This window comes from Pelodiscus sinensis, chromosome 8, assembly GCF_052426305.1.
Source record: "Pelodiscus sinensis isolate ZL-2025 chromosome 8, ASM5242630v1, whole genome shotgun sequence".
Taxonomy (NCBI): domain Eukaryota; kingdom Metazoa; phylum Chordata; order Testudines; family Trionychidae; genus Pelodiscus; species Pelodiscus sinensis.
In genome coordinates, this window is record NC_143059.1 from 41,685,847 (window position 1) to 41,710,321 (window position 24,475).

The 24,475-nt window shown below is 43.6% G+C and overlaps 1 protein-coding gene across 7 annotated transcripts in view; it reads right to left on the reverse strand.

The window, feature by feature from the left end:
- The window catches only part of EXOC6 (exocyst complex component 6), a 219,444-nt gene extending 208,077 nt beyond the window's left edge, over positions 1-11,367 (reverse strand). For 2 of the 7 annotated variants that reach the window (XM_006113179.5, XM_075935162.2), the window contains exon 1: positions 7,099-7,256. In XM_006113179.5, coding sequence (XP_006113241.1) covers positions 7,099-7,181 — 83 coding nt within the window. In that variant the 5' untranslated portion in view covers positions 7,182-7,256. Of the gene's footprint in view, positions 1-7,098; positions 7,257-7,434; positions 7,458-11,171 lie in introns of those variants that run through there. The other 5 variants (XM_025179786.3, XM_006113178.5, XM_089780169.1 and 2 more) reach the window with 5 other exon arrangements.
- Positions 11,368-24,475: the final 13,108 nt, after the last annotated feature.

Sequence of the window (24,475 nt, forward strand, 5' to 3'; positions counted from 1 at the left end):
CACTCACTAGTGTAGGTTGTTCATTGCTGCATTAGGTCCTGTCTAGATGGGATAAGCAGAGAGTTAGCGAAATAGTGGTTATTACAATGGAATGAACGTTGAATTACTAAGGCCTATGTAAGGCCTCTGTGTAAACACAGACGTTACACCTGTTTAACTGAAATCTTTTTTTTAAACTCTGTGTAGGCACACTTAATTGGTTTAGCTTGCATCCGTAAATTTATCGATGCAAGTTAAACCAATGTAGCTTGGCTTAAAAACACACCTTTATTTAAACAGCTGCCAGTACCACTTTGTGTGTAGACCAAGCAGGAAAAGGTTTGTAAAGGTATGTAAAAACTTTGTTTTGTTAACACCTATTTAACTTAAATGACTAAATAAAATTTTGATTAATAGAAATGTTTTTTAAAATTCCATCATCCTCACCCATTCCCTTAGAGTTAAGACTCGCAATAAATATCCCCTATGCCTCCCAGTGGTCTTTCCAAAATCAAGGAAGACCAGACTCTGAATTCCTAATGCTTCTAAAGTATAAAACAAACAGAAAAATACTTCAAAGATTTTTAAAGACCTACTAGGCCTTCTTTACAGAATTTTTTAAAAGACAAAAACTCTTTTTAAAACCCCTTTACAAGTCATCTTTAAGCCAACCTCTTGTTCAGTTTTCAGGCTGTAGACTTCTGAGGGGAGTATATCTGCTGACTACAGAGATGTTGGCCGAAATAAATGGAAAATTCAGCAGAGCACAGCGGAGTAAAAGATAGCTGTCTTGACAATGTTGTGTGCTATATTTGAGTTTTTGCATTTGTTTTGAAGGGCTTGTTGTTGTTATGTTTGTAACATTTTGAATGTTTTAAAAATAAATGACTGTCTATAAATGTTAGCTATAAACTTTGACATCTAACATAATCATGCACAATGTGGTCAACCTTTTCCTACCCACCCTCTCTCCTCAATGTGTGTGTGTATGTGTGCTATAGTCCACAATCCATTATGTACAGCACTTGAAAAAATTACCATACAAACTACGATGAGTCAATATAAAAAATGAGGATGGCAATTCCAGTGAGGTCTGGGACAACCTGATGAGTAACATACTCCTATTCCCCTACATTATCCTGGGGAAAATGGAAGATGCTGAGCTCTTTCTATGGTGCTATTCTTGGACCCTTTTTGGGCTAGGATCTTTGGCATCAGCCTTTTGCTAATAGCTTTCTGAAACGTGCAGCCTCTGTCTGCTAGAAGGAAGACAAAGCTTCTTTTCTTCCTCTCTCCAATCTCAGGCCTGGTCTACACCTGACCAATTACGTAAATTACATAACTGGAGTTGACATAACTTAAATCCCTCTCCACACAGCAGGGAGGTTGACAGGAACAAATACTTCTATCGGCTTCCCTTACTCCTCATAAGGAGTAGGATTACCAGCTCCAATGGGGGCATCCTATGAGTTCAATCTAGCAGATCTTTGCTACACCCACTAAATTGAATCCCGGAAGATTCACCACGGCAGCATCAATCTTCCGTGTAGTGTAGACGTGTCCTCAGAGCCTTCCTAATACTAGCTATTGTGAGTACAGGAGCAGCCAATTCCTGATTTGAAGAAGCAATAGTTTAATACAGATGAATGTACAAATGTCACTGTGGATGAATGTCTTCTTAATCTGAGGTACGCATGAATTCTACAATACTACTGTATTTGCAAATTATTTTACTGACGTCCATAATTTGTCCTTCCTGACTTTTGTCAACATACTGTACTTTCAGTTTCATAATATAACATGAAAGGAGGACTGGTCATAAACATTCCATAGAAATGATGAAGTATTGACAAGGTGATTTTATGTACTTTGACAAATCTGTAGGGCTTGGATAATATTCTATACAGTAGAATTGGCTGTTCAATTAGTTTGGAAAGGAGAAGATTGAGAAGGGACATGAAAGCAGTTTTCAAATATCTAAAAGGGTGTCACAAGGAGGGGGGAGAAAAATTGTTCTCCTCGGCCTCTGATGACAGGATAAACTGCAGCAAGGGAGGTTTAGGTTGGACATTAGGAAAAACTTCCTGTCATGGTGGTTAAACACTAGAATAAATTGCCTAGGGAGGTTGTGGAATCGCCATCTCTGAAGACATTTAAGAGTAGATTAGATAGACATTTATCAGGGATGGTCTAGAGACAGTAGGCATGGTCCTGCCAAGAGGGCAGGGGACTGGACTTGATGACCTCTCAAGGTCCCTTCCAGTTCTTATATTCTATGATTATATGACATATACTGTGATTGCTGATCCTCAGCTGAAGCTAAGGAGCTTTCATTACAAGTTAGGAAAGACAGTGCAGGGATGGTTTTAAGCAACCTTTGCTCCCTTGATCTTGAGGCCACTCTACAACAGTTTGGTTCCTTTGTGCAAGTTAAAGTAGATTCCAGGAGCTTCTAGGTTGCTCTAACTTATGCCATCAACCCTAAGGGGTTATTACAGCAACTGAATGGAGATCACTAGATGTGGGGACATCGCTGCCATGCCCCCTTTCTTCTTATTTGCACTTAGGGTTGCCAGATACCTTCAGAAAAAATACTGAACATGGGGGAGGGGGGAGAAATTGGGTGAGGAAAAAACAAAAAGAAAAAAAAAAGAAGCACTGCACCTTTAAAACCCCTCGCTCACCACTCCGGCTATCCCTGCCATATGCAGCAGGGGAGGTATGTCCCAAGCAACATTCCATCCGAGAAAAAACAAAAAATATCGGACATTTTACATGTCCAGTATTTTCTTCTTTTCTTTTAACCGGACAAAGGCCATAAATACAGACTGTCCGGGCCAATACCAGACACCTGGCAACCCTACTTGCACTGACTCTGGGGAGCAGGGATGGGGTAGAAGTCATTATACTGGTCCTGTGCTATTTGATGTTTCCACTCCATTGTGGTCAACCTACTAACACTTACTAATCAGACTTTAAGGCTTCTTTGTACTGGTAAAACACATCAAAGGTGTCCTGCTGTAAGGGAGAATCATATAAATACAATACCAATTTTTCTTGCAATTTGGTTGATCATATCTTTGAAGTTAAAGCACTGCATTGCTGTATACCTCAAAAATAAAAATAGGTTGCATACCAGAAATAACTGGACTAGAGCAGGGCTGGGCAAGAGCCTGTCAGCAGGCCAGATCTGGCCCACCTAGCTCTTATCTGGCCTGCGCGGCAGTTCCCGGCCCTGCCCCCTAATGCATTACCTGGGAGCCAGGCATGTGTGAGCCCTTTCAACTGCTTCTGTTTAAAGGGCTCACACCTTCCCCACGGTTGCAAGGTAACACATTAGTGGCGGGGCCAGAAGCCACCTGGGAGGTGTGAGCCCTTTCACTTGCCCCTATTTAAAGGGTTTGCACCTGCTGGTAGGCTGCCAAATAATGTGTTACAAGCTGCCCGGCAGGCACAAGCCCTTTAAATAAAAACAAGTGCACCTTCCCAGCAGCTCCCAGGCAATACATTGTGGGGGGAGTGCAAGAGCTGCGAGCCCCTTCAACTGCTTCTATTTAAAGGGCTTGCGCCTTCCCAGTGGCTGCCAAGGTGCAAGCCCTTTAAATAGAAGCAGTTGAAAGGGCTCACAGCTCCGGGACCCACCACCTTGCCTGAGAGCCATAAGGGAGGAGCGAGCTCTTTTGCTTGTTTCTCTTTAAAGACCCTGCCCCTAACACAGAAGGTCCCACCTCTTCCACAGTGGCCTACGACCATTTCAAAAAATTTTGAAGTGGCCCCCCTTCAAAAATGATTGCCCACCACTGGACTAGAGACATACAGCAGATCCTTTACTCAATTGAAGTTGTGCATTTTCCCTGGCTCTCTGACAGTGATAAAGGGGAACAGCCAGCAATGTCGCCATATGAATCTGGGGGGGGGGGGAGGGGAAGCTTCACCCCACCCTCCTTAAAGGGCACCTGGGGGGAGGAGACCCAGGGTTGCCATAGTCTTGCACAGAGGAGACACACCCCCAGCCAGTCCCTTTCACCTGCCTGGTGATTCTGTCTCTTTTTTGTATGAGAAGCAACCCCATTCTAGGCACATCTCATTTTTCAGGCACAACCTAACCCGTACCTTGCTTTAAGAAGTTATGATAAAAGAAGCTGTATATTCCTGGTCCTAGCTCTTACCATTTAAGAGGAATTCTTGAACAGACAAACTCTATAAAATATATAGTACACAGGAATGCTAGAGTATAACCATTTAACTGTTAGGCTGATGTTTATTGGTTAATGGTGTCAGTTTCACTCAGCTGGCTTTCCTGTGGCAGGGAGCCAGGTGGGCAAGGGCTGCACGTGGGTAAGTGTGTAACCACTAAGATTTTCAGCAGGAACACAGTTACCCTATTACACAATTTTTAACATATATGAGAGAGAGAGAGTGTTCTTTTTTGAACCCCATATGTATATATACATTTTTGGCCTGCACAGCATACGATGGCAATGAGTTCCATAGGCTAGTTATGTGTAAAAGTACTTCCTCTTGTTTGTATTAAATCTCCTGCCTATTAATTTCATTGAGTGACCTCTGTTTTTTATTGTGTGAAAGAGTAAACAACACTTCTCTGTTGACTTTTTCCACACCATTCATGATTTTATAGATCTCTATCAGATTCCCCATTAGTTGTCGCTTTTTTCAGATGAAAAGGCCTAATCTTTTTAGTCTCTCCTTGTATGGAAGTCATTTCATATGTTTGATCATCTTTACTGCCCTTTGCTAAGCCTTTTCTAGTTCCACTACATTCTTTTTGAGATGAGGCAATCAGAACTAACCACACTATTTAAGGGACCATGGATTTATACAGTGGCATAACATTTTCTGCCTTATTTCCCATGACCTTTCTAATAGTTCCTAACATACTTTTAGCCTTTTTAGCTGCTGCTAAGCACTGAGCAGAAGTTTTCAAAGATGTATCCATGGTGACACTGAAATCTTCCTTGAGTGGGAACAGCTAATTTAGAACCCACCATTGCATATTTATAATCGAGATAGGGAAAAATAATGTGCATTACTGTGCACTTATCAATGCTGAATTTCATCTACCATTTTGTTGCCCAGCCACTCAGTTCTGTGAGATGCATCTGTAGATCCTCACAGTCTGCTTTGAACTTAACTACACTAGAACCTCCAGGATCCAGGTGTCCTTGATCCAGAAAGACCCTGGTTCGGACTCTGGTGGGGAAGGAGGAATGAGGTAATGACAGCACAGCAAAGTGCTGGTCCAGAGGCTTTTCTTCCCATCACTCTCATAGTGGTGGAGGGCAGTGCCTGAGAGTAGTAGGGGGTAGGGAACCATGTGTACCCCCAGAGAGCAAGACACCAGGTAAGCACCTCACCCCCATCTCCTTCATGCCCAAACCTCACAGTGCCCTCCATGGTCTGGGGAATTCCATAATCTAGGATCCTCTGTTTCCCAGGGTTGCCAAATTGAGGAGGTTCAAGTGTACCTTGAATAGCTTTGTGTTATATGCAAACTTTATCACTTCACTGTTCACCCTCTTTTTGCAGACTACTACTGAGTAATGGTGAACATGGGTACCAAATACAGATCCTTGGGATGCTGTTCTGTTCACCTTTCTCCACTGTGAAAACTTCTGTTTATTCCCACCCTTCACTTCCTATCTTCCACCACAGATCACATGTACCCTGATACTCACCCCTTATATACTTTGACAAGTCTCCTGCCCTTTCCCAGGCTCCCTTTCCTCCCAGCAATTTTGGATTCCCTCCGTCAGAGATCAGGAAGTACAGTTCCAGGCAGGGCATATCCCTCCTGGTCTCCCACTTTCTCTCCATGTCCTGGATACCTGCCTACCTGTATGATGCCTTTTCTACTACCCCATCAGACCTGCAGTTGCAACAAAACCTAAAATGTTCCCCTGCCACAAAAGACACTTCTCCTCAGTAAGGCCAAGAAAACAAAACCTGTTTGCAGGCAGAACCATTTGAATGAGATGATAGCTGAAAAAAATAGTTTTGACACCAGGATGAGTCAAAATTTTTCTGAAGGTTATCAAACTACCAGATGAAAACGCTACCAAGGCATAAGATGCTGGGACATTTCAGAGAAATCATTTTCACTTGGGTGATGTTAGAGGAGATTAAGGCGTTTCACAGTGAAGAAATTAACCTCAATTTTAAATGAAGAGTGGAGTACTGCTGCACCTCACTAAACCATGCCCCTAGGACATGGTTTCACCACATGTTTAGGATTTTACCCTGTGACCGCTTGTCACTACAGACCCAGAGACAATAAGAAAGCTAAGATCCGAAATGGGATGGCGAGACTGACACCACTTCAAAGGGAGCATCCCGAATCCCAAAGCCAATGAGGAAACCAGCAGCCAGCCACACCCACTGCCTTTGACAGTTCCCAAATACAAACAGCAACAAGCCCCAAACTGAAGGCACGTTTGCGCCCTTCCCCCCATGTAGAGTACGTTAACTTTGGACAAACCGGGCCCTCCTACTGCACCAGCTCTGCCCCGGCCCAGTGGGAAGGGAATGTGCCAAGCTAAGTCCTTCTCCCTACTGAGCCAGGCTGATGCTGCAGCCTACGGCAGGCACATATGGCACGGATCTAGCAGCGTGTCTATGACCCGGGCAGCGCTCAGGCCCTGCAGAGCTGCTTGTCCCGTGCTGCTGAAATAGCCAGCTAGACCCGGACCTGCTGGGGTCCCCGAGCTCTCTAGCTGCCGCCGCCAGCACCTTCCCTCTGACAGCTCCCGCGGCCCCGCGAACGGGGCAGCCGCCAGTAGGGGATGCTCCAGTAGGGAGCGCCCCTTTCCCGCAAGGCCGGGGTGCAGCGCTTCGAGCAGGGCCCCGCCGAGAGCCGGAGCGGGAAGCGGGGAGCCCGGGGCCCGAGCAGGAAGGGGCAGGGCTTTGTAGACACCGGGACGGCCTCCCCGAGTGGACCGAAGGGGCCCCGAGGCTCAGCGGAAGCGACCCCCAAAGAGCTGCGCCCCCACAGCGTTCGCCGGAGCCCGGGTGTCTGTGGGGGGAGCTGTCAGTGCAGGGGCCCTGCCAAGTCCCTGGGTCTCGCCGGGCGGGAGGCCCCTCGCCGCTTGCACAGCCCCTCACCGCAGGGTGGGCCCCACGCAGGCCGGGTCCGTGCTCTGGATCTCCTGCAGGATCCGCTCATGCTCGGGGAGGCTCTCCGCCATCTTGGGTGGGAGGGAACCAGGCAGCGGCGCCGCCGCGGGACGCGCTAGGGAGGCGGCGCTGCAGCCGCTGCCGGGGACCTGGCCCCCGCGCTCCTCGCCCCCACCCTGAAAGCTGCAGCGCGGGGTCCCGCCGGGGCAGCCTGGAGGCGCCGCTAGTGCCAAGCCCACCCGCTGTGCAGCGGGGGAGAGGTGCGCGCCCTGGGTGATGGAAGGGTAAAAGCCTGCCTCGGTCGCACAACGGGACTCTGCTGACCTGTGGCTCTTAGCTCCCAGATGCAGCAGCAAACAGGTCTAGGCACACTTCCCGCACCCTCGGCAGATAGAGGATAACACATGATGACCGCACATCGTCCACTCTGGGCACACTTCGCAGTACGAGTTGTCAAAAACCAGGAACCAGCACCTGGACTTAGCCAAATTTTAGCCCACTGCTCCGAATTCAAATGCTTAAACTGAGAGCCGGTGCAGCGAGCGAGTTGCACTTTCTGTCTATACACTTGCACTTCTGTCTATACACCGGTCTAGCGGCTCCATTCATGCTGCCCTAAACCTTCACACAGCCCAGCTGCAAACGCGCTCTCTTCCAGCACGTGGATTCTGCTAAATCTGTCTCAGTGACCAGACATTCAATGGCTACTCCTTCTGCACCAAAAAGTATTGTGCATAGGTGCTGCAAACACCCACGTGTGCCCAAGCCAACAGTTTGATTTTTTTGTTGTGGGTGGGTTTTTTGTTTTGTCTTGCTTGTTTGTGAGGTTTTTGTTTTGTTTTGTTTTGTTTTTGCCATGTATCTCTAAAATCTACAATATAAAGAGATCATTTCTATCTGCTTCTAAGCCTTTTAAAAATCTGGACCCCCTATTACACTCAGGAACAAAAGCTCTTAATCAAAGTATGGACCAGTATCCAACAGGGTCCATTTTTCACCTCTATCCTCATTTCATTCTAAACAGACAGCAGGGGTAGCTATCTTTTTAAAATCAGATAACTCTGTATCTGATTTAATTGTGTTTGGGGGAAGCCATGATAACTTTGGAGACAGGTGAAAAATGCGCTAGATCTTGTTGGCTCCAGACTTATATTTGGATTCTTTAAAGTGTGGAGTAGACTTAGGGTGCGTCTACACATCATGAAATAAGATTAACAATTTGCATATCTTATTTAAAATCTATTTTGAAATTTGAAATTTGACATGCCTACACAGCACCAAATTTCAAAATAATGTGCTATTTCGAGCCATCCCTTAACCTTTGCAATGAGATTTACCAGGATGCCAAAATAGCGCACCCATTATTTTGAAAAATATTTTAAAATAATGGGCGACTTGCGTAGACGCAGGGTAGCTATTTCGGGATACCTCAGTATCCCGAAATAGCCATGCAGTGCAGACGTACCTTTAGAGACCTGCAGCCAAGATTTCTTAGAGCCAACAAGATCTAGGCATAATCTCTGTAGTTTTGTGTTGCTTTTGCAGCGGGATCTATTGGTACTTGAATTTTTCTGTTCAAGCAGAAATAAAAACATGCACTGTCTATATTGACAATACCTGTACAGGTTGGGGGTTTTCAGCCAAAATTGTAGGCTCCAGCAAGTTCCAGCTACTGGATATATGTCTCTGTGGTGCCGTTGATCAGTGATGCATTTTGCAGTGGAATTAGAGCAGCTCGTAGTATTTTTCACTTTAGCTAGTAGAAATTTTGTATGTAGGATAAAAATATTACAAACTGAATCTAACAAGATGCAGGTGTTAGAAGATGGTGTTTTTTGGTACTGCAAGATCAGTTTCTTAAGTATAGATTTCTTTTCAGTATTGTTATTTATTTTCATGGGAACTGCTTAATTTTTTCTCTATTTAACCTATAGAATTTGGCAGATTGGGTATATAAATATGCAAGATTCCGTTGACTCTGGGTACTAGATACATGTTTTCCACTGCTTTTGGACTCAGATACATCAGGGTTAGTGTTTCCTATAAGCACATGTGTGACCACCTGGAGAGATTCAAATGCTGCCCAGTTGATTAGCAAAGCACCCAGAGCCAGCAGCATGTGTTTCTACTGATGGTGCACATCTGTACATGTCTTGGTGCACATAAGAACATTTATTCTGCAAATGAATGGAAAAAATTAGAGGGAACATTAATCAGGCTCCTTATTATTGCAGAGAAGTAGGAGCTTTTATACTTGTTTTCTCTTTTTATGATACATTTGGGTTTGAGTTCCAAAAACTGCCAACATTCATGGGCCAGACCTGGATATTTTTACAATGCAAAATCATCTGTGCACAAATGGAAGCCAACTTTAGAAAATTTCATCCTTAAAAGTGAATTTATGGTGTTTCATAGACTAGAAAAGCTAACCTTTGCTAACAGTTAAAAGCATCCGGTGCAGCTGAACAGCCCAGAATGTGCATTAGCTGTAATCATGTTCAGCACCATTTCACTAACAGTAATTAAGCCATCATCAAGCACTAGGCCACAGTTAATGAAACAGTACTGAATGCAGTTTGGGTGTCACCTACAGTTGCAGCTAAATCATGTTCAGCTGAACCTACTGGTGGCATCCATTGTCAGCTACAGAGAGTTTCTCTAACTGTAAAGAAAATCCTGCAAAGTACAGATCAGGCAGTGATACAGAAGAGAGGTAACTCAAGAGGAAACCGTTTACAGGTTTTAGCTACCTTAGCTATATTATTTCCCTGTAGAAATAATTGAAATATAGTGAAATTCTTCCCACGTTCTTTTTTCCATCACCAATTTTATTTACAGAATAGGGTAATAAATTCAATTTTCAGGAAGAATTAAATTTCTAAATAAAGATATATGGTTTCTTTCTTTAGTATAATCCTTACTGCAAACTGACATCTGCAATACCAGACAAGCTATCCTAACACTGCTGCAGACACCAGTAAAGCTAAACATACAATCTTTAATATATAAGTTTCATGTCCACAAAAATTCAGTAAACTGTAAATGCATTATATCTAAATTTTTCAAAGGCATGTGGGAATTTCACTAAATAAAGTTTAGTAGTGCATGGGGGGGACTTTGATGATAAACAAGGGTAGTGTCTGTCTTAAAATATCCGAATTAAAAGTTACCCATCTATTTTTTTCAAGCATTTTAATTAAATCATTTCATTAAGGAAAAACAGCCATTGTTTCTTGGTTTCATTTATAAAAGTAATTTATTTCTTCATGGAGCACTTGGTAAGTCCAGAGGTGGGCAAAAGGGCCTCTGCGTGCTGGATCCAGCCCGCAGAAGCCCTGCCGCTCCCCCACCCCCAGGCCAATCAGGACTTGGGGGCGAGGGAGCACATGACATCTCCCACCCTCAAGCAGCGTGTGGCACTTTGAAATGCCGCGTGTTCCTTGCAGGTCGGGGGTAGGGTGGGAAGAGGAGGCTTCGTGCATTCCCCCCGCCCCCAGGCCAATCAGGGCGTAGGGGTGGGAGAGCTGCCTGAAGCTTCCTTCACCCTGCCCTGGCCCTGCGAAGAGTGTGCAACACTTCAAACTGGCATGCGCTGCTCGCAGGATGGTTTCTTGCAGGCCCTTGAAGCCTCTTCCCACCCTGCCAGGGGCATGGGTGCCTAGTGGGAAGGAGGGGCAAATGGGCTCTACCACCCCCAAACCAGTTATGGTCTGGGGGTGGGGAAGCCCAGAAGCATTCTGGCCCCGCCCCTTCCGAATTAGGCCCCGTGCCAGCCCGTGACCACTTAAAATTTTTTTGAAGCGGCCAGTGGCCAAAAATTATTGCCCACCCCTGGGTAAGTCTGTAAAGTCACTCTTTGTTCTGGTGAGAAGGGGCTGAGTAGAGTCTATGCTTGTTCCTTTAAGGTCAAATCCTACTCCCATTGAATTCAAAGGAAGTTTTCCTATGGCTTTCAGTGTGTGCAGAATTAGGTCTCCAGTAACCGAGGGTGGGGAAAACAACAGCCAACAAATACAACAAAAACAGTTTGTACAATAAAATATTATATAAACCATGCCTACCTCAAACTGGTTCCAAGAGGCAGCTCAAACGACTCAATCTCAGCCAAGACATTTTCATATATTTGATCTTTGTTTTCTTCTGAATAAAGCTCCAACAAGTTTAATTTGCTTTTTCTAGCCATTGCAGAGCATGAAACAGTTCTAACTTTAGTGCAGGACTTTTATTCTGCTTACGATCACTACCACAATGATTCCATAGTCAGCAAAAGAGCAGTGAAAAACTAGACCCTGGGCTGACCTTGTGATTCCTGAGGACTTTGTGTCCAAGCATGCTGCACAGCTGCTGTTTTCCTATCTTCTGGTAACATGTGCCTATTACTCTGTTCCCACTTAATTAATGTCTTTTCTTGAAAACAGACTTTTTAATGTAAGGGAGATTTTGTGAAAAGTATATAACACTTTATAAACATATTTAAAACAGTTCACTGGTGAAAAGTATTTCAGATTTTTGGTGTCCCCTTTCATCTTGTAAGTTAATTATCTTCAAATTATAATTTACACGTGAATTCATACAGGACACCTACCTTTGAGTTCCTCTTGTCAATTATTGTCAGTTTGAAAACTATTTTCCTATTTGCCAAATGTTTGTCTTGTCCCTGTTGCTTTGCATGAGACCCACACAAACAGAAACTCCTTAGGGAAAAGGGCTGTGAAAAGCACAAAGTCCACTAAAAAGCAGAGAAATGTTTATGCTTTTTTTTCTCTTTCGGCTCCAGCAATTTTAGGTGTCATTTTTACAGTGTTAGATAAACTGTTCAAATAGAAATGTGGCTTTTAAGTTCATGGTGTCCCTTGGTTCTATAAATTAAATTCACACTAATACATTATGTAGGCCTCAATCCTGCATTGAGACTCCAGACTCAGAGCACCACTTACTTAAAGTCATAGTCTGACCATTAATCTACAATATGGAAAAATATTTGGTACAACTTCCTCAAATGAATCTCAATCTCATCCATTTTTGTCAGACTTGAGAATGAAGTGCTAAATTCATCAAGAATCAAACCTAATGCCAACAGGCAGTGTTGCATGGAAAGGGCAGTCTTTTTATAGCTTACCAATTTTGGTATCTCACTCAGAGACTTAAATAAAAACTTGATTTTGATCCAAATCCTGTGCTTTGCTGCAGTTAATGACACTTTATAAAAAGCCTAGTTGTCTAAAAACAGCAGTGTCTTGCACAAGCTTCTTCTCTATCTATTGCCTTTATTTTTTTAAATAAAAATTAACTGCTCTGTAAGAAACATTTGAGGTGTTCACTGTTGTGTAACACCTAGTGCAAAAGTGGGAAACCTAAGGCCTGGGTGCTGAATTCAGCTCTGGATTGCCTGGATCCAGTCCCTGGGACTCGATGTTCTTCCTCCAGCACACAGAATCTATTAGCCTGCGCCCCTCAGTCGGGAGCCACATCAGTAAGAGTTTAGGTTTTTGTTTGTTTGTTTGTTTGTCACTTGTGTGCAGCCCCCAACTAATTTTATTGTGGGTCAGTGGCTTCTAAAAAAAGTTCTCCACACCTGACCTAATGTTTGGGAGTCATCTTTTGGATCATTAATTGTAAATATGCACTTGTGATTGACCCATCCAGCCACTGGATGTCACACAAATCCAGATGAAAGGCTGTCTTGACTAAGAGTTCTAATCTTGAACAATAGGAAGGGAGATTAGGTTTTACTTTTTAAAATAATTTGAGGACATTAGAAGTTAATTTAATACTTAACAATAGTTATTAAAATGATTAGTTAGTGCCCTTAGTCACAACTACCTGTTCTGGTTTTGCCTACTTACAGTACATTTCTGATTCAAGGTCACAAGACATAATAAATGAAACAACAGGACTCCAACTTCCATTAGATCCAGCCACTTAGGACTGTGTCCAGAAATCAATGTGGTTAATTTTTATAAAGGTCTCTGCATCCATCTTATACTCACATCTATGTTATTGTCTATTCTTGAAGGATAAGCGCACCTACTGTTGATTAATGGATTCACTGGATATGTAACATTCTTATCACATAATGTACAAATCCATTTTTTGCTTGTTAGATATCTATCTGGGCTGTGTTAAGTACCTGAAATTAAAGGGCCTACTTATAGATCAAGTCTCTGGAGAGGTGATAGGAAACAGATTAGGGAGGAATGGGCCAGGGAGGAACCAATATTATCTCACCTAAGTGAGGACTCAATTAACTCTAATGGCGGGGGGAAGGTAGGAGGAGAGAATGGCATAGAAGACCCATCAGTACCTGTACAGCAGCAGTTCCCAAACTTTTCGGGAATCACGCCCCCTTTTTAATTTTTGAGAAACCCTCATGCCTCCCCACCTTTTCTTTACCATCCTCCAACTCCCCTTTTAATAAAAAAATCAATTCATAAATTTCTCAGCCTCACGCACCCCCTTGGAATTTCTTCACGCCCCCCCCACCCCCCCATTTGGGAACCAATGCTGTAGAGGACTAATCTGTACTAGGCCTCATTGTGAGATGGAGGGCAGGCAAATGCTGGTTGTAGCTTCCCTTCTGGGAAAGGAATTGACATTTCCACCCCTTACTCCACAGCCTGCATCTTTCTTAATCCCACCCTGACAGTCAGAGAATGGGATTCAGATATTGCTGTCTCTGTGGTCTCTGCTAGTCCTGGAAATTACCATTAACTCTGCCCCTAAGTATCATCCTTCCTCCCCAATATACGCAGGGCAGGTCTAGTGCTTTAAAAAGTTACAGAAGACTGCATAAGATTCCTTTTTGAATTTGTCAGTCCAGAATCTACCTCAAACCCAAATACTCTTGCCCACATCTCCTTCCCCACTTCTTTTTCCAGGCCCTGCCTTGCCCCATGCCTTATCCAAGGGTCCGCCCTCCTCACTCTATGGAGATGAGGTATAAGGTGAGCAGGGACACCCTAACACCAGCTCCCCTTTCTCTGCCTCCCCCATCCTGCTTGCTGTGCAGGAGGCTCTCAGGAGGCAGCTCCAAGGCAGAGGGTGGGAGAAGGACAGCAGTGGGAAGTGGGGGTAGAGACAGCTGAAATGCTGGCATTTCATAGCCTCCCTGCCAAACAAGTCAGGATCACCTGGCAGAGGCTCTAGGATCTACCCACAGATCCCAATCTACTGGTTGGTGACCACTGATCTAATGGAACCAGCATTTCCATTTGCTCCAGCATCTCTCCCCATCCCTTGGCATCAAGCAGTGATGCTTGATATTCCCTGTTTGTTGTGACAATTGCCATACCTGCACCCATCCCCCAGAATGCACTGTTCCCCACCCCACAGCGTGCAAGTGCCATCAAGCTGGAGGTCAAGACTTGGGGGAAACATTAAACATTTTAACTGAGCTTTGTTGTAAAGCACCCTCCTGTAGGCAAGTGGAAGTGCTGATGATGGAAACCATGGAAACCATGTATTTGGTGGGAGTTATTACTAATTCAAGTGAGGATGTGCAGCAGCACCCCCAGCACACGTAGTTCCAGCGCCACTGGCTGCATATGTGCAAAGCAGGCACTCATACAAATGTACAAATGCCTGCAAGTGCAGGCTTAGGTGTAGGCACAAGCAGTTATGGAGTGCATATATAGCAGTGTGCTTTCTGTCACTCAGGCACACATTTGAGCATTTAAAGGGGCAGCCCAAACTTTTAAAGCTACTAGTGTCCCAGATATGGCTAGTGTAAAGCCATTTTTATATAAAGTCTATGTAACTCCAAAAGTCTCTCAGAAATACAGAGCTGGACTTCGACTGCTGTGGAGAGAAGCAAAAATCACCTGAGAAAATGGGAGCAGTGAAATCTAGTTAAGTCCTTCATCCATAATTATGCCTTGGAAGAGAAAGACTGCCAGCCACAGCCAGCAGTAATGGCCATGTTTGAATGCCCTCTAGGCATTATGGCTATGAGGTGCCAGAACAACCCATTTCTAGTTCATATCCAGCCTCATCCTGAAATCATGAACTCTCTGCACAATACAATGAGCTGCAGCTAACAATCTCTGGGTAGGGGAATTTGCCAATCCAGGGACACTCAACACTCCACTCCTGTGCATGGAAGGGGTATCCTGACTATAGGCACTTTAGGGATGTGAACAGATAACTGCTTACTGGTTGATGCTCACCAGGTAATAGATAACTGGTACCCGGAAGCAGCCCCACTGCCCATGGCCTGCAGTGAACAGATAGCTGTTCCAGCCCCTCAGAGGGCCAGGAGCTGAGTGCCCTGCATGGGGCTGAGGGCTGTTCCAGCTGGGCTTGGACGGTCTCCTGCCCAGGAATCCTGCCTAGTCAGTTAACCGATTAAACATTAGGGTTAACCTAACGTTTAACTGATTAAACGTGATTTTACATTCCTAATGCACTTCCTGTATGTGTGACATGGCATTTTGCCCCAGTGCACATCACAAATGCTGTAGGGAGAGGGACAGCTATAGTTGTTTGCTGTGTCAATGTTAACTGTTTAAAGCAGCAGGATTGCTAGCATTGTTCCCTGTTCTGTTCTTGAAGCATCTGCACTGATAGGGTATGTCTATACATCAAAGTTATTTTAGGATACCAGAGGTATCCCGAAATAGTTCCCCCACGTCTTCACAAGTCACCCATTATTTTAAAATGTTTTTCGAAATAACAGGCATGCTATTTCGGCATCTCGGTAACCCTCATCCCACGAGGGTTAAGGGATGTCTCAAAATAGCCTATTTCGAAATAAACTCGAAATAAGTACGCAATTTGCATAGCGCAAATTGTGTATCTTATTTTGAGTTTAGAGTGCAGTGTAGACATAGCCATAGCATTATTGACTTGGAATGAAATATTGTTTTGTTTAATCCCTTTGTTTTTGATAGCATTAAGGTGGGAAGGGTATTTAATAACCGCCACTTTATTTTAGCAACACTATCACAATAAATCCACAGTCAAAATTTCCTGGGTAGGAACACTGATACAGAACATACCAGCCATCCCTGCCACTCCAAGGTAGCAGGGGCACCAAGATCTGCATGGAGTAAAAATAATCTGGCCTCCTGGAGCTGATACTTATGGCTTCATAAAGACCTCCTCTGCCCTTATAAGCCAGGCAAGGAGACCAAGAACTTACCCAGAATTTTTCCAAGTATTCTGTGTGGTATTTATGGCTTTCCAGCAAAATAGACAATGAACACAAGTGGAAGGTGTGTACTGTAATAAGTAACCATGGGAACACCACTTCTACCCACATGACAAGAACGGTTTAAATACACTAGGGACATTGGAAGGAGCAGCCAGAGTACTGCAGCACTAAGCATAATGGGATGTGCCTCTAGAAAGCAAGTGCTTTCACTTCAGTCAGCATGACTATGTGCATACAATAACTCAAAGATGGCTTGAGTTAGCCTTTCCAGTGTGGTCTGTCTCTCTCAAACAAGGCTAGCTCAAGTGGAGTACTTCAAGTGTACTAACTCAAACTAGCAATGCAACAAAGATAAATTCCTAGCCAGGAGCATTTTCTGTAATATTCTTGACTACTTCATACAGCTATTTTGCACAGAAAACTTCCATTAATTTGAATGAGACTGATCACAAGATTTTAAACAGAGGGGCAAATCAAAAGGTTAACTGTTGAAGGTGAGCTACTTAGCCACATATCTTTCATACTTGTCAGGGTTCTATATGTTATGTGAGTTTCTAAAAGTAACAGATTTTGAAAAACAAAGCTTGAAATTGTATAAAGAATAGGATTTAATTATGAAGTAAACACTTCCATGACAGGGAAGGTTGGTTATGTATTTGTAACACTTTGATTTCTGCAATCCATTGCTTTTGAGATTAACACAGTTTGGACAAATTAATAAGTTTAATATTAAACCTGTAGGAACTACACAGATAACCTTTTAAATATTGGTTAGAAGTCCTCTGGAGTGTGAGAGGGGTGTATCTTTCATAGCAGTTTGTTAGAGATGAATCATAACTTATTTCCAGTAGCACCTTGTCATGATAAGGGGTTGCAGGAGATACTATATTCTAGTTTGTCATACATTATATTATTATGAAGCCCACGCACTCTGTTACTGCTTGCCAGAGTACAGTCAGTTGAAGGAATTAGTTTAGTCTCAGGTCAAAAAAATGAACCTTGTGGAGTTTACAAATCTTATGCATAGAATTTTTATGTTATGTTTGGATCAATACATGTATTGCCTTTTCATATCTAAATCTGTGTTGTCTCTTCTGCTCCTCCCACCTCAAATTAGGAGGTCAAAGGAATCCCCAGATACTGCTGGAACCAGAGAAGGCTGGCCAGTGAAGCAGCGTCCTAGCAAAAATGCATTCTTTTTCGGTGCGTGCAAATGGTTCCAACTATTCCTACATATAGAGGAGAGAAAATTTACTTTGTTCACATTCTTTTCTTAAACTGTGAGGTACTCTGATACTATGGTAATGAGGGCAATTTAAGTGGCTATATAAAGAAGATGAACTGATATGTTGAACAGTTAGACCACCACTGACACAATCTCTATCTTACAAAAAAAAATTGTATTTGCCAGTTACCAGATTTTTTTAGGTAAATACACAGAAAAAAGTGTTTCAGTCAAGGGAAACTATCATTCCAGTGGGAGTAAATCTTCTGTCCTATCCTACTGAGTGATGCATACAACATTCATTGGGGCTGCACAATTTCTATTGGCATTACTACATGCAGCATACAACCTTTAGTTACATGAGTTCCATGCGGTGAGATGCAAGACATATGTCAATAGAGTATCAAGTTGTTTGAGATATTCTTTGGGGGGGGGGGGGTTCTACCAATAACTGAGTTTCTACGAAATAATTTTTCTTTCTTCTTCAGAATAGTTGAAAATGTTTAGATGGGAATTTCACAAACAGCTGATATGTGGGTTTTTTAAATTCCTGCTGGCTTTTCATAGTTTTCTTCCATACAGAAGTTATATTAGACAAGGAATAGGTACACAGGGGCATGTCTACACTAGCGTGAAGATAGACCTTCTAGAGGGCGATCTTCAGGCATTCGATTTAGCAGCCATGTAAAATGTAGGCTCCACAAGTGCCCGGTACTCCTGTCAGCTTCCCTTACTCCTTGCAGAATGAGGAGTGTGTGCTCCCATCAGCCTCCTGTTGTGTGGATGTGACCACAGCTCGGCTTAAGGTAAGCCGATTCCAGCTATCCATGAATAGCTGGAGTTGCGTACCATGTTAGCATAGTGCCATTCATGTAGACTCTTTTTCTACTAAAGGAATGGCAATGATTATTTCTGACAAAGTGTAACATGATGCTAGTTACTTTTTGGTAATGTATCTACCATCCCAGTTATATTTGTATAATAAGTGAGATTTTGTACACCTTTTTCTGGTGTTGAAATTAGTCACTTGTTTTTACCATGTACATGGCTATTTTTTCCCAGCACTTAGATTGAACAATTACCACAAAACTGTTTTGTTAACAAAATAGGAAATAGTGCTAAACAAAAGGGAATGTTTACTTAAAAAAGACCAAGGCCATTAATTTAGATTAAGAAGTTGTTTGCTCTCAAACTGTACTCAAAAGGTGATGTGAATCATTGATCACAAAAGGGCTATGAGGAACAAGTGCAGCACTGGCTGTTGTATTATAAAGTAAAAACTTTCCCATTAGCAGCATTTGCTGATTCATTTGGCAGGAAGCAAACTGCCAAGCAAGATTTCTAGGGGAGGAACAATCAACAGTATTTTCATATAAAATAACTTTCCAATACAGTATTGTTCTCACAACATTTGAGGAAATAATTAATTTTTTATGAAAAACACAAACATTACAAAAACAAAGTGAGTTCATGGTTATAAAATAAAGATTTTTATCAATTAAAGAAGTAGAACTATTATTTGCAATATTATAGTGCAGCTGGTAATTAAGCAGTGAGATGGCCATCGTTTTTATCAGAGGAAAAATCTGTTTCATCACCCATTTCCTTCTTGTGGGCATGTAAGTTAACTGATGCATTAGAACTGGTATTAATTTTATTCCAAAGGAGCAGGATTTGGGTACCAACACAGTGCAGCCTAGCCTGCCATCCATGCTGCAGACTGCCACTCTCTAGAGCCTGGTCTATACTAGACCAGACAGTTCGACTTAAGGTATGCCATACAGCTACATAAAATGCAGAACTGGAATCGGCTTATCTTAAGCCAAACTGCCATGGCGTCTACACTGCGGGCAGCCAACTAGAGCCAGCAGTGACTCCATAACTTCCGTATGAGGAAGGAGATGTTCATGGAGCAGTGTGCTTGGCTTACCCCTTCCCTCTGTCTACATGACACCCAGATGTGACCCGCCACCCCCTGGACAAGCCGGTTGCCATCATACTCTGGAAGCTTGCCACGCCAGATAGTTACCAGTATGTGTACCAGTTCGGCATGGGAAAGTCCATCGTTGGGGCCCTCTTCATGGAGGTAAGGCACTCTCAGGCTGCAGTCCCTGGGGGGGGGGGGGGGAGTACTGGAAAGGGGGATCCTAGGGAAAGGGGGCATTGAGGGTGCAAAGAGTGGGCTTGTGGGGGGAGTCTTATCTCTGGGGTGTTCTGCAGTCCCACCCTCACACAGCCCTGCAGCGGTAGGCAGGCTTCATAGGGGGTGCTTCCTGGGGTGAAGGGAACCTCCCAAGGACTCAGGCACCCCCTTTGATTCTCTGTTTTGTGTGTTTATTGTCTCCTTCTGCAGGTAGTGAGGGCCATATCCACTGTCCTGCTGCACAGCGTCATCTGCCTGGAGACCTGGAGCCCATCATGGCCGGGTTTGCTGCCCTGGGCTTCCCCAACTGTGGGGGGTGGGGTGATTGATGGAACCCACATCCCCATCCATGCCCCCGAACACCATGCTACCCAGTATATAAACCACAAAGGATATTTTTCCATGATTCTGCAGGCCCTAGTCCACCACTGCGGACATTTTCATTGGCTGATCAGGGAGGGCGCATGATGCCCGTGTCTTCCACAACTCCAGCCTGTACCAGAAGCTGGAGGCTGGCACTTTCTTCCTCGAGCACAACGTCAGGGTTGGGAACGTGGAGATGCCACTGTGCATCATGGGGGATGTAGCCTACCCCCTTGTGCCGTGGCTTATGAAGCTGTACACTGGCCACCTGAACCCAAGCAGGGACCGTTTCAATGTCTCTTAAAAATAAGATAGCTTCTTTCTTATCCACACTGAAAAACATCAACATAGCTACGCTGGTCAGAAGTGTGATATAACCACACCCATAAATAAGATACGTATGCCAACAAAGCCCCCAGTTTAGACACAGCTATACTGCTGAAAGAATGCTTCGGTAGAGATATATAATGGCATTCAGAGAGGTGGTGTTGCTACACTGACAGAAAGACCCTTCTGTCAGTGCAGACCAGGGGTGTGTAATCATTTGATGGAGGCGGAACTCCAAGAATTTGGAAAGTGGTCAAGGGCCACACTCTTACATATTAATGGAGGAGGTGCAGGGTCTGGGATGGAGGTTGGGTGCAGAAGGGAGCTTGGGTAAGGGATTAGGGTGCAGGAAAGGGTGGGTGTCTGGGAGGGAGTTTGGGTGAAGGAGGCAGTTGTGACCTGGGTTAGGGAACTAGGATGCAGGGGTTTGGGTTGTGACCTTGGTCAAAGAGAGGATTGTGACCTGGGGGGAACTCACTAGGATTTAAGAGGGAGTGCAGGGGGTTTAGGTTGTGACATGGGGCAGGAGTCTGGGGTGCAGGATCGGGGAGGGGATATGGGGGCAGAGGGTTTGCATTATATGGGATAGAGGAGGCAAAAGGTTGGGGTGCCAGAGGCAGGCTCTGGTGGGGAGACTTACCTACTTGACTCACAGCCAGCAGCCTTCTGAAGCAAACTCGCTACCAGCCCCACCCCTGCACTAGCTGCAGGGGTCATGTGGTTTTTGAACAGCTATAGGCCTGAGGGAGGGAGTGAGTCACAAGCTGCCTGTTGACAATAAGCAGCTCCCATTGGCCAGAAACCAGCCAATGAGATTGTGCTGGGGGCAGGAGCAGTACCTGAAGCCTCTGCCCACTCCCCTGGGCTCCCAGCTGTTCAAAAAAAGAGCCCTGCAAGGCTGCTTTTGTCAGCAGCCGGTGGTTGGGGGCGCGGTAGATAGGGAGTCTGCCTGAGGCTCAATGCTGCATTTGTGGATTGGATCTGGCATCTCCACAGGCTGGATGTGGCCCATAGAGTGTATTTTGCCTACACTGTGGGGTTATGGTATCATAACTATGTTGGTATAGTCTCTGTACTATAGACATACACTCATGCTACTGACTTAGCCTTGATTTGAACCAATAACACACTGGTTACCAAACTCCTGAGCCATCCAGTCTCATATATGAGGTCTCATTTTGATTTTTTGAAAGAATTCCAATTTTTCTAAAAATTACATAGATCACCTCTCTCACCATTTTTTCTGAACAAAAACAGGTTTCAGATTTACCCAGTAAGCAAACCATTCTGTTACAGACAAATTGAAAGGAGATGTGATTTTTCCCCCTAAATCAAACCATTTAAAACAATGTCCTTTTAGAATGTGAAGACAAACTTATTAGTTTGCCGTTATAGCATTGTCATGTATGATGCCAATTTCCTGTTTAAGGGTGTGTCTAGACTACCTAGTTTTGTCGACAAAAGTGGACTTTTGTTGACAAAACTATACCAGCATCTACACTACCGCTGAGTTCTGTCGACATAACGTCGACAGAACTCAGCAGTTTTGTCGACGCTGGTATACCTCATTTTACGAGGCATAACACCTTCTGTCGACAGAGTTCTGTCGACAGAAGGTGTTATTGCCTGTAACACTGCGTCCGGACTACGGAGTTCTGTCGACAAAGCAGCTTGCTTTGTCGACAGAACTCAATGTGTCTGGACGCTCTTTGTCGACGGAAGTTTTGTCGACAGTATCTGTCGACAAAACTTCCGTCGACAAAACGCGGTAGTCTAGACGTACCCTAAGAGTTTAAGAGATCAGTATAAATTCAGTTGGCCAAAGCTTGTCACATAAACTTTCCACATAGGTCTCTTTCCCCTGCTCTTACCTTCCTTACCAGATTTGAAAAAAATCTATTTTCCCATTTTATATTGTCGGGAAACAAAATAGCTAAGTTGTTCCATATGCATTGTGTTCCCCTCTTATATGTTCAAAACTTGCTTTAAAAAGATACCTGAAAATGTATAAGATGGTGCTTAGATGGCTGATATTCTAGCCCATGTCACCATCAAGAATGAATGCTAGACTTCTACAGTATCTAGACACAATGGGAATGATAGGAAGCTGAGAGCTGCAGACTTATAAGTTTCACTTGTCTTTTGTGTTAAAGTCAGACCCTTTAATGATTTCTTTTCCTCTATGTAGGTTTTCAGGTTGAATAGTACTTTAAACACTAAGCTGTCTCCTTCGTATTTGGAGGGATTAAGTTCAGAGTTCATTGTGTAGTCTGTCATTTTAAAGATTAGATAGTTTAGTTAGGCTCCTACTGGCAATGTAAAAGTCTCTGTATTTATTGACTGTCTGGAGTCATTATCAAAGGTTCTAAACCCAATCGACACCTTGTAAACAAAAAACCCATTATTTTAGTGGTGCTGATAAGATTTACATGGGATTTGCATTTTTGTTATGATTGATTGAGCCATTAAAGATATTACAGTAGAGGGCAGTATGATGAATGATTATATAGATTCAATAAAAAAGCTAGCCTGTTGCATTGATTTGGCAGTTATGAATACATGTAAACTATGTTACTTTATAAATGGTAATATTTGCAGTTTACATTTGTGGACCAGAGAATCTCTAAGAGACTTAACATTTGCTTCTAGGAAATAAAGTTTGTGAAAAAGATTTGTTTCTTTTTTTTTTTTTTTTTGTCAAAAGAATAATGAATTGAGAGGAACACCAAATAAAGGTACAAAAGGCAATATTTGTACGGAATGGGAAAATTATGGGTATGCTGCTTATTAGAGGAACAGTTATCATATTGGAATACTACTAATTGACTATCTTAAAACAGTATGAACTATTGTTTCCAAAGGAGTAGTGGTTAGAGTGAGCATCAAAACTGATTTTCTGATTACTAGAAATTGTGCTGTTTATCACATGTGACTGTATACTTTTTTGCATTTGTAAAAAAGAACATGTGGTTTGTAAACCAGAACTGGCATATTCTATGATTCTTTAAAGCAGTTACTATATCACAATTTATGCCAGTAATCTTCCACCTAAATTAAAAAAAAACTTTATATTAAACTTTGTTCCTAGTGATTAAAGCCACATGAAACAGCTTTAAAACAGACCAGCTCAGATTCAAATAAAGTATGCTCAAGGGGGAAGTACATAACCTGGTGAGGAGCTTCTCTTCACAGATGGGAGAACATCCTGATTTTACTACTTCTACTCCTTGATTGAAATGCTAGGGCTTAAAGTTGCCAGGTGCACTGGAAGGCTCAAATGTGCTGGGCTCTTGCATGCGGTTATTCTCACTGCCTTGTGCTGGGGCCAGGGAGGGGAATTGCCTCTAGGAGCAAAGCTGCAGGGCTACAGCAGGAAATATTTGTTGGTGTTCCCCTTAATCCTATGTTTTCCATGGGCTGCAGAACATGGGTGGGTCTTGGGTGAAGCCTTCAAACAATGAAGTGCACTAATAGCAATGTGCACTTCAGCTGAGCAGTCTGCCTGTGCATTGCCTCTAAGAATCACTTCAGCATATCCCCATCTTTATCCCCAGTGTCTCTGGCCATGGCAATGCTGTTCCATACTACTTCAGTACTGACCCTGGATAGCAGCCTGTCTTTCTCCCTCTCAGAAATCAACTCCACCCTTCATTTCTCAGGAGGTTTCTGGGGGGTTGCATGTCTGTCAAGAAGGCTCCAAATACCTCATTCTTACACTGTATTTCTTCTTAGCCATTGTTAAAGGCCCATTCCTTGAGAGCCTTACCGATACAGGTGCTGCAGCTAGGAGTAGAGAAGTTATTGTTCGTTACCACCATTTCCCTAGAAGCATTGACAGCATTTTTTAATCTGTAGTTTATGAATTCCATCCCCCAAGATTCATCGCAGTCTTGGGACACCTCAGCGATGTCTCTGCATGGGAGCTAGACTGGGATATTGGGACTTAGGTTACTGGTTTCGGTTTACACTTTATGTTTGTCTTGGACATTAGTCAGGATGTGCACGCCCCAGTGTGTGGTTTACAGTTCCCACTGTGCCTTGGAGAAGCTTGTATAGGTGCAAAAATGTCCTGATAAGGCAAAGATTGGTGTCAGGAGATGGGCATTGGGGGTTGGATAGTGATCCTTTTTACAGTCCTGATTCTGGATGACATTAC